Source organism: Mobula hypostoma, chromosome 1 (genome assembly GCF_963921235.1).
Source record: "Mobula hypostoma chromosome 1, sMobHyp1.1, whole genome shotgun sequence".
NCBI classification, from domain to species: Eukaryota; Metazoa; Chordata; class Chondrichthyes; order Myliobatiformes; family Myliobatidae; genus Mobula; species Mobula hypostoma.
The window spans coordinates 177,548,638-177,562,691 of record NC_086097.1 but is presented as its reverse complement, the minus strand read 5'-3'; the positions used below and the strand labels follow the sequence as shown (position 1 = coordinate 177,562,691).

At 42.3% G+C, this 14,054-nt stretch overlaps 1 protein-coding gene across 1 annotated transcript in view; it reads right to left on the bottom strand.

Moving 5' to 3' along the window:
- The window catches only part of LOC134352777 (cadherin-2-like), a 210,090-nt gene that overhangs the window by 31,934 nt on the left and 164,102 nt on the right, over positions 1-14,054 (bottom strand). The window contains exons 10-11 of the mRNA XM_063060225.1: positions 4,405-4,658; positions 3,290-3,432 (exon numbers count right to left, since the gene is read on the bottom strand). Of these exons, the coding sequence (XP_062916295.1) occupies positions 3,290-3,432; positions 4,405-4,658 (397 nt within the window). The remainder of the gene's footprint in view (positions 1-3,289; positions 3,433-4,404; positions 4,659-14,054) is intronic.

Sequence of the window (14,054 nt, the reverse complement as noted above, 5' to 3'; positions counted from 1 at the left end):
ATCAATTTCTACAGATGCACCATAGAAAGCATCTATGTTTGCATCACAGCTTGGTATGGTAACTGCCCTGCCCATGACTTCAAGAAACCAATCTACTTTGTCGTGGTGCTTACACCTCTGTCCACCATGTTACATACTTCATAGATATATTGTGACTGTCTTATGAGGATGATGTAATGGTCTTGGAGGTCACATCATGTAATTTTCCTGCCAGTGAGGTCACATGATGACCTGTTCTCAGCAGATATATAAAAGGGAGGCCTCTGGTGATGCAGTTAGTTTTTTTTCAGTTTAGTTTTGTGTTAGATACTCCATTTTTGCTGTGTATTCCGCTTATGACACAGTTTTGTTTTAAAGTGGAGTTCTACTTTCTATTATAAGTAGTATTGGAGAGTGAAGACCTTTATAAAAGTACGAGACCCGAAGGATTGAGAAAAGTTGGTGTCGTTCGGCAGTTTCGTAAAGGTCGACCTTATTGATTCTTCGGTCAAGAGACAGTGACCTGCATCTGAGATAACTCCTGCCAAAAGTGCAAGGAAGTTTGTGCAAGGGTCGCTCGCCAGGAAAAAGGTCAGTTCCTTTTAAGCCGTCTATTTCTGTCGTCGTGAACCCTGCGGACAACACAGGTTCCGGCTGGGATCAGCAGTAACGACACGTCTTCGAGGAATTCTTTACTTCAGGAAAGTCTCTCCTAATTGACTGCATAAATCTCTCCGACTTTCAAATTTACCATTCTAAGAACTGTGTTCGAATTTACCACTTTAAAAACTGTTTTTGCATTTACCCTTTTAAGAACTGTTCCAGAGTTGCCGTATAGCGGTTAACTTCCGGTTAAGTTAGTCATTTAAATACACTTCCCTATTTTTGAGCAAAGTTTAATAAATGTTTGTTTGTTTTTATAAAACCTGACTCGGTTCTATATTCATTGTTGCTGGTCACGTGACAACCTGCACTGCACTTTACACCCTGGTTCAAAGAAACGTTTTCTTGTTTCTATATACATTATATAGTTATATACATGTACACAGTTAAATGACAATAAAATTGACTTGACTTTCTCTGTATCCTTTCACGCTACTCAGCATTCTGTGTTTTATTCTACCTCAATGCACTTATGTATGGAGTGATCTGTCTGGATGGCAAGCAAAAGATTTTCACTGTATCTCAGTACATGTGAAAATAATAAACCAGTTACCGAGACTAGTGTTTCATTTTGGGTTGCTTAGTAAACTAAATTTCAAGTCCTCAGTTGCCCTGGTGGGATCAAAACAGATATGTCCAGATTGTCAGTCCAGGCCTATCAATGCTGATGGGTTACTGTAATTGGCTGCAGAGAAACAAGCCACTTAAGAATTCCAAAAGGTTCACACTAGTTTCTTCATATTTCCTAGCTCACCTCACCCCCATCAACCCTATCCAATCTCTTCATGCAGTACAGAAATAGGCCCTTCACCCATCTGGCCCATGCCGGCCAAGATGCCCATCCAAGCCAGTCCCACTTGCTTAAGTTTGGGCCATAATACTCAAAACATTTCAAACCCATGGACCTGTCCACTTGTTATTGCACCTGCTTCAACCACTTCCTCTGGCAGCTCATTCCACACAGTAAATACTATCACCATTCTGTAAAAGTTGTCCCTCAAAATTCCTAGAAAAACTGCCCCCTTTCACCTTAAATCTGCACCTTTTAATTCTTGATTCCCCAACCTTGGGAAATGACTGCATTTTCAACCTGTCCATGCCCTTCATGATTTTATACACCTCTACAAGAATGTTCCTCATTCTCCTAAGCTCCATAAAGTCCTTTTTTAGGCTCCATAAGGGACTTTGTTCTTGCCTGAGAATCTCAATTGCTTGAGTCCTGGGAATATCAGTAATTATTTCATCACTCTTTACAGTTTAGCAACATCTTTCCCATAGCAGGGAACCAAATACTGAACACAATCCTCCCAAGGTGGTCTTAAATCAATCTAAGCTGGCCCTTTGCAATGTGCTACTGCCTCAGGTAAAGCGTTTGAGGGAGCACTGGTCTCAAAAGCATGTCAGAATGGGAGAGATATGGGCAGCAACAACAGGGTCTGCTGGAAGAACTCAACAGGTAATAGCTTATCCAATCTCTTCCTGCAACGCCGTCTCTTGAGTCCTGGCAACACAGAATAATAAGTGGGACAGCCTGAATTTGACACACCAGTCCAATTGAAATGATGCAGACTAAATTAGCTGAGACTGCTTTTCTTATTATTTGCACTTCCAGTGAATAACTGAGGTCAAATTCAGCTCTTGTTAAAATTAGGTTCCTTGAGTTGTCTGTAAGCTCCAATTACTTTGCACACAAGAGATTGGTGTACTATGTTATTGCTGTGTTGTTGCTATGCTGCACTCCGTACATGTGATAATAATGAACCAATCCCAATTCTACTCCAGAATTCACCGGTGGGAAAAAGACACCCCAAATCCCCCTCCTCCCAGTGCTGCATTCTCACAGATACTGTGCAGCCATTCAGTTAACAGGCAGCAACACATTCAACTACCAACCTCAAATGGCCAAAGGCTGGGCAATAAAATGTTGCCTTTACAATACAGTACTTGATCAGGCACAACAACTTCTTGTACGCAAAATAAATTGGGGTTTACAGACCACACAAGAGAAAGACTTTAACAATAACTCCATTTGACCTCAATCACTCCCTGGAAGTGTAAATGATAAATGAAATAGTTTAAAAGAACTTTTGGCTGAAACATTTTAATTAACATTGTGTTGTTAGCTATACATAATTTGTGTTTAGGTAAACAATACTGATACCCAGCAAGGGCAGAAAATGCCAGAAATACACAACAGCTCATAAAGTATCTGTGGAGAGAAAAACAAATTTCATGTCACAGATCATCTCTTTGTAACCTGTAAATTAACTCTCAGTAGACTGAGCAGGTCAAGCAGCATCTGTGGAGAGAGAAACAATTAACATTTCAGCAAAATCCCTTTCATTCTGTTTCTCCCTTTGTAAATAAGGTCTGAGCTGCTGAGTACACTGGGAACTTGGTTTCATTTCACACCTTTTCAGACAGTGCTGAAAATACTCAAAAGATGAAAGTGTCTGTGAAGACAGGAAACAATTCCAAAAAAACATATACGAGAGAAAATCTGCAGATGCTAGAAATCCAGGCAACACAGAAAATACTGGAGGAACTTAGCAGACTAGGCATCATCTATGGAAAAGAGTAAACGAGCTGAGATCCTTCATCAGGACCCGAAAGAACGGTCTTGGCCCAAAACCAAGACATAACATACCACTATCTGCTGCCAGGAAAGTTGCGTTGTACATATTGTCCTTAACGTACGGAGACTCTCGATCCAGCTCAGCAATTGTAGTAATTTGACCAAGTAGGGGATCGATTTTTAGCCAGTTTGCTGGATCTGACAACTTTGAATATCTAAAATTTAAACAAGAAATTTATATTCGCTTCTTAAAAACTGCTTGTTACTTACAGCATTACAAATCAAACTATATGGAGACCCTTCTGCCCACAAAGTCATGCTAGCTCATCTGTTAGTCCCACCCTCTTACTCAGCTCCGCCACATTTTCACACCAGATCAAAAAAAAAGCACATTCTGCAGAGTCACAGAACATGGAAACAGGCCCTTCAGTCCATCAAGTCCAGACTGACCCTCCCACCCTCTGTATGCATCATAGCTTGGTACAGTAACTGTCTGGTTGAGACCAAAAGAATCCACAGAGTGTGGGCACAGTTCAGCCCATCACAGAAACCTGCCGACATTTCCCATTGTCTAAGGGCAGACAACATAATCAAAAACACCACCCATCACAGTCATTCTCTCTTCTTCCCCCTCGACTAAGGCAGGAAATATAACATCTTGGGAACAAGTACCACCCGGCCCAAGGGCAGCTTCTATTGTGCTAAAGACGAGTTCAATCTCTCAATCACATACCTCACCATGACCTTGGCACTGTATTTGTCTCCCCACACTGCACTTCCCTGTAATGCTAAATTCTGCATTTGTTTTCTTTTTGCCACCTCAAAGTAAGGATAACAGGCAAACAGAATTTCTTCAGCTGTATTTTGTTAGAAGTGACAATAATAAATTAATTCCATTTTATTCTCCCCACATCCAGATTGGACCAGCCACCCACACATTAGGGCAATTTACAGCAGCCTATTAACTTATGCCTCAGGATGAGGGACGAACCGGGGCACTTGGGGGAAATCCACTCAGCATGGAAACCCCACCAGTCAGGATTGAACTAGTTTCCCTGGAATTGTGAGGGAATTGTGCATGGATTCGGGGGGGGGGGGTGTAACCTTAGTTAGCCCATCACATCTAGACAAGATGGGCAGAAGAGCCCAATGTGTCATCCCACACCGTTAGATGGAAGACACTATACCTCAGTGTCTGTTGCGTGTAACGATCCGGGTCGTCCGCTGTGAATACCGTGAGGATCCTGCCCTCCGGAAGTCCCTCTTCCTGCCGGATCAGCTTCGGGTTTGGAACGAACTGCGGGCTCTCATTCACGTCAATGACATTTATGGAGACGGTGGCTGTTGACTGGGGAGGGAGCTGGATGCCTTTTGTCAGGGGGTCTTGATTTTCCACAATCACTGTCAGCACAAAGGCTCTGCTGGTTTCATAATCAATAGGCTGTGGGAGAAGAAGGGGAAAGGTGAAAAAAATCCGCAAACCGGCCCTCCACCCAGGGACTCCGCTTACGCGCCTTGGGAAAGCAGCCTGCCTAATCAAAACCCCTTCTACACAGAGCAGAAAACACAAAAGCTTAACGACGCACCATCAGACTCAAGTATAGGTTCGACCCTGCTGTTATCAGACATGAAAAATAAAGATAAACTTTGTCTCACTCTATCTTTTCTTGGCCCTTGCATTACTTTATTTTTCCATCTGCACTGCACCTTCACTGTGACTATAACGCTAACTTCTGCATTTTTTCCCCCTGTACTACCATGTTGTGATATATTCTGTGAACACTTCATTAGGTACACTTGTACACCTGCTCGCTAGTGCAAATATATAATCAGCCAATCATGTGGCAGTAACTCAATGCATAAAAACCATGCAGACATGGTCAAGAGGTTCAGTTGTTGTTCAGACCAAGCATCAGAATAAGGAAGAAATGTGATTTTAAGAGACATTGGCCATGGAATGATTGATGACAGACGAAGCAATTTAACCATCTCAGAAACTGATCTGCTGGGATTTTCATGGGCAACAGCCCCTAGAGTTTACAGAGAATGGTGTAAAAATCTGTGAATGGCAGTTCTGTGGGTGCAAATGCCTTGTTACTGAGAGAGGTCAGAGGAGAACGGCCAGACTAGTTTGAGCTGACAGAAAGGCAACAGTAGCTCAAATAACCACGAGTTACAACTGCGGTGTGCAGAAAAGCATCTCTGAACATGCGTGTCAAAAACTGGTGGATGGGCTACAGTAACAGAAGACCATGAACGTAGATTCGGCGGCCACTTTATAAGATACAGGAGGTACCTAACAGAGTGGCCATTCAGTGTATTATATACGTATGGAATGATCTGTCTGGGTGAAACTCAAACAGAATCTTTTCACTGTGTCCGTGTACATCAGACAATTGTAAACTGATTACCAAAAACACATACCATTTCAAATTGCTAACAGCTTTATTCCAAACCATGAACCCAACACACTCCAATAACATTGAGAGGCAGCTGAATCCCAAAATTCAGCAAAATATGGACTAAGTGCTGGTAAACAGGAATAATATCAGTAGGCATCTACTTGGCACAGATGGACTGGGCAGAACATTTCTGTGCTATTTGACTGTGACTTGCTCTGACCCACAAGGTTGATAAGAGCACTCAGAGTATCAGAGTTTGCAACAGGATCTGGACCAGCTGGAAAAATGGCTGATGGAGTGGAATGCGGACAAGTGCAAGGTGTTGCACTTTGACAGGATCACCCAGGGGAGGAGGTGCACAGTGAGCAGGAGGACACTGGGCAAATGGTAGAACAAAGAGATCTGGGAAAACTGATTCCTAATTCCTTGGAAGTGAGGTCAAGAGTAGATAGGATCGTCAAGAGATTTTGGCTCATCGGCCTTCATAAGTATTGAGTACCGGAGTTGCAATGTGATGCTGAAGACATTGGCAAGGGCAGATTTAGATGCAATTCTAGACACCTACCTACAAGAAAGATAAATAAGATTGAAAAAGTAGAGGGAAAAATTACAAGGATCTGCTGGATCTCAAGGGCCTGAGTTACCGGAAATGGTTGAATAGTTTAGCACCTTACTCCCAGGAGGGTAGAAGAATGAAGGAGATTTGATAGAGCTATACAAAATTACTAAGGGGGTAAGCTTTTTCCACTGAGGTTGGTTGAGACTATATATCTAGAGATTTATAGTTTAATGATGAATGGTGAAATACTTAGGGAACCCAAGTGGGAACTCCTTTATTCAGAGGATTGTACAAGTGTGGAAGATGCTCTCTCCACAACTGGTGATGTGAGTTCAATTATAATAATTTAGAGAAGTTTGGAGAAGTCCATGGATGGAAGGGGTATGGTCTGGGTGCGGGTCAATAGGACTAAACAGAAAACCACACTGGCAGACGATGGGTCGAAGGGTCTGTTTCTTTGCTTTTGTCTCTATGACTATGTCATCAAAATTTTATTAAGTTGCTCAGGAGACAGAGGCTGCAATTGCTAGAATCTGGAGCCTGAGTAAGATCTTGACCCAAAATATTAACTATCCTTTTGCATCTACAAATACTGCTCAACTTGCTGAGTTCCTTCAGCAGTTGAGAAACTGAAAGGTTTACAGGTAGATAAGTCACCTGGACCAGATGGTGTACACCCAGGGTTCTGAAAGAGGTGGATGAAGAGATTGTGGAGACATTAGTAATGATCTTTCACAAATCACTAGATTCTGGAATATTTCTGGAAGACTGGAAAATTACAAATGTCATGCTACTCTTCAAGAAGGGAGAGGCAGAAAAAAGGAAATTATAGGCTAGTAGGTCTGACCTCAGTAGTTGGGAAGATGTTGGAGTTGATTGTTAAGGATGTGGTTTCGGGGTGCTTGGAGGCACATGATAAAATGGCTTTAGTCAGCATGGTTTCCTTAAGGGAAAATCTTGCTGATACAATCTGTTAGAATTATATTAATAAATAACAAGCCGAATAGACAAAAGAGAATCAGTTGATGTTGTGAACTTGGATTTTCAGAAGATCTTTGACAATGTGCCACATGAGACTGCCTAACAAGCTACGAGCCCACTGTATTACAGGGAAGATTCTAGCATGGACAGAGCAGTGGCTAACAGGCAGGAGGCAAAGAGTGGGAATAAAGGGAGCCTTTTCTGGTTGGCTGCCGGTAACTAGTAGTGTTCCATATTGGGGCCAATTTTTTTTCTTCATACAGCATGTCAGTGCACGATTAGCCGGGGCATCAAAGGGTGTCGGGAGAAGGTAGGGAAGTGGGGATGATGGAATTGTTGGCTTTGTTGCAAAGTTTGCAGATGATACGAAGATAGGTGGAGGGGCAGGTAGTTTTGAGGAAGTAGAGAGGCTACAGAAGGACCTGCACAGATTAGGAGAATGGGCAAAGTGGCAGATGGAATAAAGTGTTGGGAAGTGCATGATCATGGTCATGCACTTTGGCAGAAGAAACAAAAGGACTGACTATTTTCCAAAAGGAGAGAAAATACAAAAATCTGAGGTACCAAGTAACTTGGGAGTAGTTGTGCAGGATTCCCTAAAGGTGCTGGTGAAAGGGAAGAGTACCGATGGGGACTGGATTTGCACACACATCAAGAACTAGAGGGCATAGATTTAAGGAAAGAGGGGAGAGGTTTAAGAGAGAGCCAAGGGGAAATTTTTTCCACCAGGAATGTGATCAGAAAATGGAATGAACTGCCAGAGTAAGTGTACATGGATAGGTATATGGTCCAGGAATGAAAGGGTTACTGTATGAGGAACGTCTGGCAGCTCTTGGGCTGTATTCCCTGGAGTTCAGGAGAATGAGGGGGATCTCAGAAACATTCCAAATGTTAAAAGGCCTGAACAGATTAGATATGGCAAAGTTATTTCCCATGGTAGGGGTGTCTAGGACAAGAGAGCATGACTTCAGGATTGAAGGACATCCATTGCAAACACAGATGCCGAGAAATTATTTTAGGCAGAGGGTGGTAAATCTATTGAATTTGTTGCCACAAGTGGCTATAGAGTCCAAGTCACTGAGTGCACTTAGGGCAGAGATAGATAGGTTCTTGATTAGCCAGGGCATTAAAGGGTATGGGGAGAAGGCAAGGGGAGTGGGAATGACTGGAATAATTGGATCAGCACATGACTGAATGGCAGAACAGACTCAATGGGCCGAATGGCCTGCTTCTGCTCCTTTATCTTAAGGCCTTATGATAAACACTATTTAGAGGGATATGGGCCAAATGCAGGCATGGACCAGTTGAGTTGAGGCAGCTGTTTCCATCCTGTAGGCCTCAATGAGGCCAGGCAGGCACACACAGCACCTCAAACAAGGTAGCATCCCCTCCACTGGAGGTTCAGCCTCCAACTGAAATTAATTCCACAATAAATGATACTCAAACAAGTTTGCTTTGCTATACCGGGCATAAATTTAATATTTTACTACTGATGAACTCCACAAATGGCACAATAATTAGGTGCAATAATGAGTGAAATTTTAAATAACATTTAATAAATGGATAGGTACACAGACAGAAGTACCTGGTCTGTATCGCTCAATCAAATGTACACATTCATCATTTCCTTTAATGTTCTAAAAAAGTCTTAAAATGTAGATGTGACAGAAGGCTCTGTCACTACTAGCCTTGGGCAGCACTGCAATAATCTTACAACCTTGAATACACACACACTCAGTGAATAACGGTTATGTCTATTGACACATAAATGTTTTTGGGTTGGGTGTCTGTTCATTTGAACGTGGCTTGAAATTCCAGGTAGGTCTCGACAAAACCAAGGTGCAGGCGGATTCTGGGCCAGTATTCCCCCCCCCCCAAGAGATGTAGAGCCCATAAAATGCCTATACATCACAGTAGCATTCCTTCTGAAACAGGTTATACGGCCCTTAAACATGGGCAGCTGATATGTCACAGAGCAAGATCCCAGAGACAGGAAGCTAGATAAATTCATTGTTAATGTTGCTCATTATATCTCTCACCACCTGTGTCCACTATATTCATCACAGTCATTAATTGCACTAATTGAATACTTTGGCAATGATTACCAATTTTACAGCTTACATTTAATGGTCATGCATATAAATGATACAATTCATTCTGGAACTGAAGGTAAGAGAGCAGAAAAAGACAGTCAATATTTAATGAAACACAAAGTAAAAGTGGAAATAGACTTGACAAGTTCATATATAAAAGATTTCCACTGCCCCCCCCCCCCCACAACTGTGCTTCCCAGGTACACACTGGTATAGTTAACAGGACCAGCCAAAAATCTGGATTCCATCTTTTGCACAACGCTGTCACAGGTTGACTCCTAATTTCCTGGCGTGGGGCAGGACTCAGCCACATGGCAGAGAAGCCACTTTGGAATTGATTTGACAGCACAGAGGGGAGGTGTGTGAATGAGGGGCTTATGGCTGGGAAGGAGTGGAGAAGCATTGGAAGGACCATTTTTAAAAGTTAATGTTGCTGTGCTTCAGATAATCAGAGGCGGTAAAACAGGAACAGGTAGCCCACAGGTTATAATCACAGGACTGACACACCCGTACATACAAACAAGCTGTGATAGTTAAATTTCAGTCCAATATACGTTCATATTTTGGTTCCTATGAACAGAACTCGTTTCCCCTCTCCCTCTTTGCAATATTTGGCAAGCTGTTTTTAAAATCAGCCTTGTGCGTTTGATGCTATTCAAACCCCCATCACTGCAGAGGTATGGTTACCTGGAAGAGGCTGCCAGGATGGCGTGCAAGCAGATACGAGAGTGGTGTGTAAGAGGCTGTCAGAGAGACACGTGAATATGAAGGAAAGAGAGACAGATGGAGAGAGATTTTATTATGATCTGATATAAGACCATAAGATACAAGAGGAGAATTAGGCCATTTGGCCCATCGAGTCTGCTCTGCCATTTCATCATGGATGATCCAATTTTCCTCTCAGCCCCAATCCCCTGCCTTCGCCCCATAACCCTGCAGGTCCTGACCAATCAAAAATCCATCAATCTCTGCCTTAAGTACATGTAAAGACAGCTGCTCGTTGCAAAGAATTACACAGATTTGCCTCTCTCTGGCTAAAGAAATTCCTCCTCAGCTCCATTCTAAAAGGACACCCCTCTTTTCTAAGGCTGTGTCCTGTGGTCTTAGATTTTCCCACCACAGGAAACATCCTCTCCATATCCACTCTATAAAGGCCTTTTACCTTTTAACAGGTTTCAATGAGGTCACCCCTCATTCTTCTGAATTCAAGTGAAGACAGGCCCAGAGCCATCAAATGCTCTTCATATGACAAGCCATTCAATCATGGAATCATTTCAGAACCTCCTTTGAACCTACATACATGGACATATGCAAAATTCAGCTGGTGAATGGGATAGTGTGATTTTACTAAGAGCTACCATAAACTCGAAGGGCAGAATGTCTTTATCTGGGTCATAAGAAAGTGACATAGCATGAGGACAAGAACTGTTAGTATAGGGAACAACTTCCTCCCCAGGCTGCAAGAACACCCTGCCACCACCCAGGCTCACCACGTAGCATTACCCTGCTTACTTTTTTAACTTCTGTTGCAAATGCACCTTGCTACTTGTTAATTTATTAGTGGTAATATTACTTTGTGTATGAGTTATATGTACGGTGTTGTGCACCTTGGTCTGGAGCAACTACGACTAATGTTTAAAGTTCAAATTCAAGTTTATTGTTATTCAACCGTGCACATGTATACCACCAAAAACAAAACAAAGCTACCGATCAGGGGCACAACCTGTGGACAATCGAGGGCATCTTCGCGAGGCGATGCCTCAAGAAGGCAGCATCCATCACTAAGAACACTCCACACCCAGGACGTGTCCTCTTCTCATTACTACCATCAGTGAGGAGATACAGTAGCCTGAAGACCCACATTTAATGATTCAGGAATATCAGGTTTCTGAATGGACCATAAATACTCTGTTAGTTACATTTTTTGCAAGACTTATTTTGTAATATAAAGTAATTTTATATCATTGGGCTGTACTGCTACCACAATTGCACTGGTCAGCGCCACCCCACTACTGAACGGACTTCAGACCTGACGTTCTCTGTAATGTGTCCCTGTATGTCCTCCCTCTGAAATGTGTGTGTTTCCTCCGGGTGCTCCGGTTTCCTCCCAACAGTCCAAAGGCATACCAGTTAGTAGGTTAATTGGTCATTGTAAATTGTCCTGTAATTAGGCTACAGTTAATTTGGGATCGTCGTGGATTGCTGGGCAGCACGATTCGAAGGTTTGGAAGGGCCTATTCCACACTGCATCTCCAAATAAAAATTAATAAAACAACAAATTTCACAGAATCTAAGTGAATGATAATAAATCTGATTCTGAGAAAGATAAGCCATAACTGCATTGGATTGTGAAGCAGGTTTGAGAAGCTCCATTATTTTATGAGCAGCAGGGTTTTGAATGACTGAGATTCAATGGTTCTGCCCTACAGCTCCCCCTGGTGACTGTGAGCAATATTTATCCTTCAACCAACCTCACCTTGGTCATGTGGTCACTCTCACTCTGGGAGTTTGCCATCGAACAAGTGAGGCACATCTCTGACTACAACAGCTGCCATAATTGTGGAATAATGTAGGATATATGGCACTGAAACAGGCCATTCAGCCCAACCAATTCATGTTGGACTCCACCCCACCCCCCCACTGGAGTCTGGAGTCTTCACTTGGTTTAATCCATCAGTGTGACTGATGCTCTGTATTCCTTTCACGCTTGTCCAGTCTCACTTTAAATACTATTGGTAAAGAAGTTTTCTCTGAATTCCCCAAGAACAAGATCCAGAAACCAGCCTATTTGACCTTCTGGAGACAATCCAATAATTCATAAAAACTATGGTCAGTTTTATTTTAACCGCAGTGCCATTTTCCTGCATTATTACCAGATATCACAAATCCACTGGGCTTTGCTTTGAACCCAATGACCTCTGCTCATCTGCAGGGACCAAACCTTGCAGAATTTTATAAGGTATAATAAAACCTCTTATTCTTTTAGACTCTACAATGTTCTGCTGCTTAAGAGTGCACCTGCCTCCTCTAGAATCAGTCAGATGAACCACCGCTATATTTCCTCGAGCACAAGTATACTTTTTTCTGAATGTGCTCTCAGTGATGCCCTCAATAATTGTAGTAAGCTGAGTATGAGTAAAAGCCAAAGTATCATTTGGTTCCCTCATTAGCTGCTTGATATGTATGTTGGCTTTTAGTGACTCATGTGCCAGGGGGTCCCAGGTCCCAATGAACATTGACATCTCTCAATTTGTCCACCTTAAAAAAGTACTTTGCTGTTAGGTTCAGAGTGAATGATGTCACATTTTGGCAACATTACACTCCAAGTTCTTGACTACTCCCATAGCCTGTCCACATCTGAGATTTCTTGGGAAATCAGCCAATGATGTACAGTACTGAATTTGTCAATATGGAGCAGAGACTGAGTTTGTAAATCTAGCGGGAGCAAAGGATGTTGGTAATGGTGAGGGCGGAGCACCGTGGGAGGGGTGTGGGACAACAGGGAAGTGCCAAGGGTGTTTGCAGACACACCCAGCCCTGAGACACCAGGAAAGGTCAATTGATTTGCTGATCATTACAGAATGTCTTTCTGACGCTTCTGTTCTTTTCTCTTGCTCTCTCACGTGCTCTCACTCTCTCTCTGCCACGTTCCCACTCTCAGCCCACAAGAGACCCATATCAGAATCAGGTTTATCATCACTCATATATGACATGAAATTTGTTGTTTTTTTAAATGCCAGTACAGTGCAGTACATTAAAATTACCATAATATTGTGCCATCTTCGGCACCCTAGCCATACATACACAAAAAAATATGTAATATAATATACACACACACACAGACAGGTGTCCCCCACTTTCCGAACCTTCTCTTTACGACATTTCGCTTTTATGAAAGACCTACATTAGTACCTGATTTCGTTAACCGAAAGAGGATTTTCGCTTTTACGGAAAAAGACGCTCACTTTAAAACTTGTGTTTACCCTGAGAAAGACTACTGTGACCATGAAGCCTTGGGCAGGCAGGCATGTGCGCATGCGTGACGTGCGAATGTGTGTACGTGTGTATGCATGACGTGCGTGTACGTGTGAATGCGTGGCGTGCACGTGCATGTACGCGCCGATTTTTTTTTTCTTTTCGGCAAATCGACTTTGGCTCAGACTTCCCGATTCTGTTAAGTGAAATTACACTGTACATAATTCCTACTTTATATAGGCTGTGTATTTATCATATCATTCCTGCTTTTACTATATGTTAGTGTTATTTTAGGTTTTATGTGCTGTTTGGTATGATTTGGTAGGGTTTTTTTGGGTCCGGGAACACTCAAAAATTTTTCCCATATAAATTAATGGTAATTGCTTCTTCGCTTTACGTCATTTCGGCTTATAAACGGTTTCATAGGAACACTCTACACTCGGATAGCGGGGGAAACCTGTATATCTGAAACATCTGAAGCTCCTGACAGATGCAATAGAAACGCAGGTTGGTACGATCTTGAATCAGAGGTATTCAGATTGAAATCTCAATGCACTGTAATGATTTGATCTGCATAAACAGTATGCAAGACAAGCTTTTCACTGCATCTTGGTACGCATGACAATAATAAACCAATCCCAATCTATCTCTTTTCAGCCCTTGCATCTTAGTGTCTGCCTGCACTGCACTCTTTACAACTGTTAATTATGTTCTGGATTCTGTTATCGTTTTACCTTGTACGACAATGATTTGCTTTGTATGAACAATATTAAGACAAGCTTTTCACTGCATCTCAGTACCATAACAATAATAAACCAATTCCAATT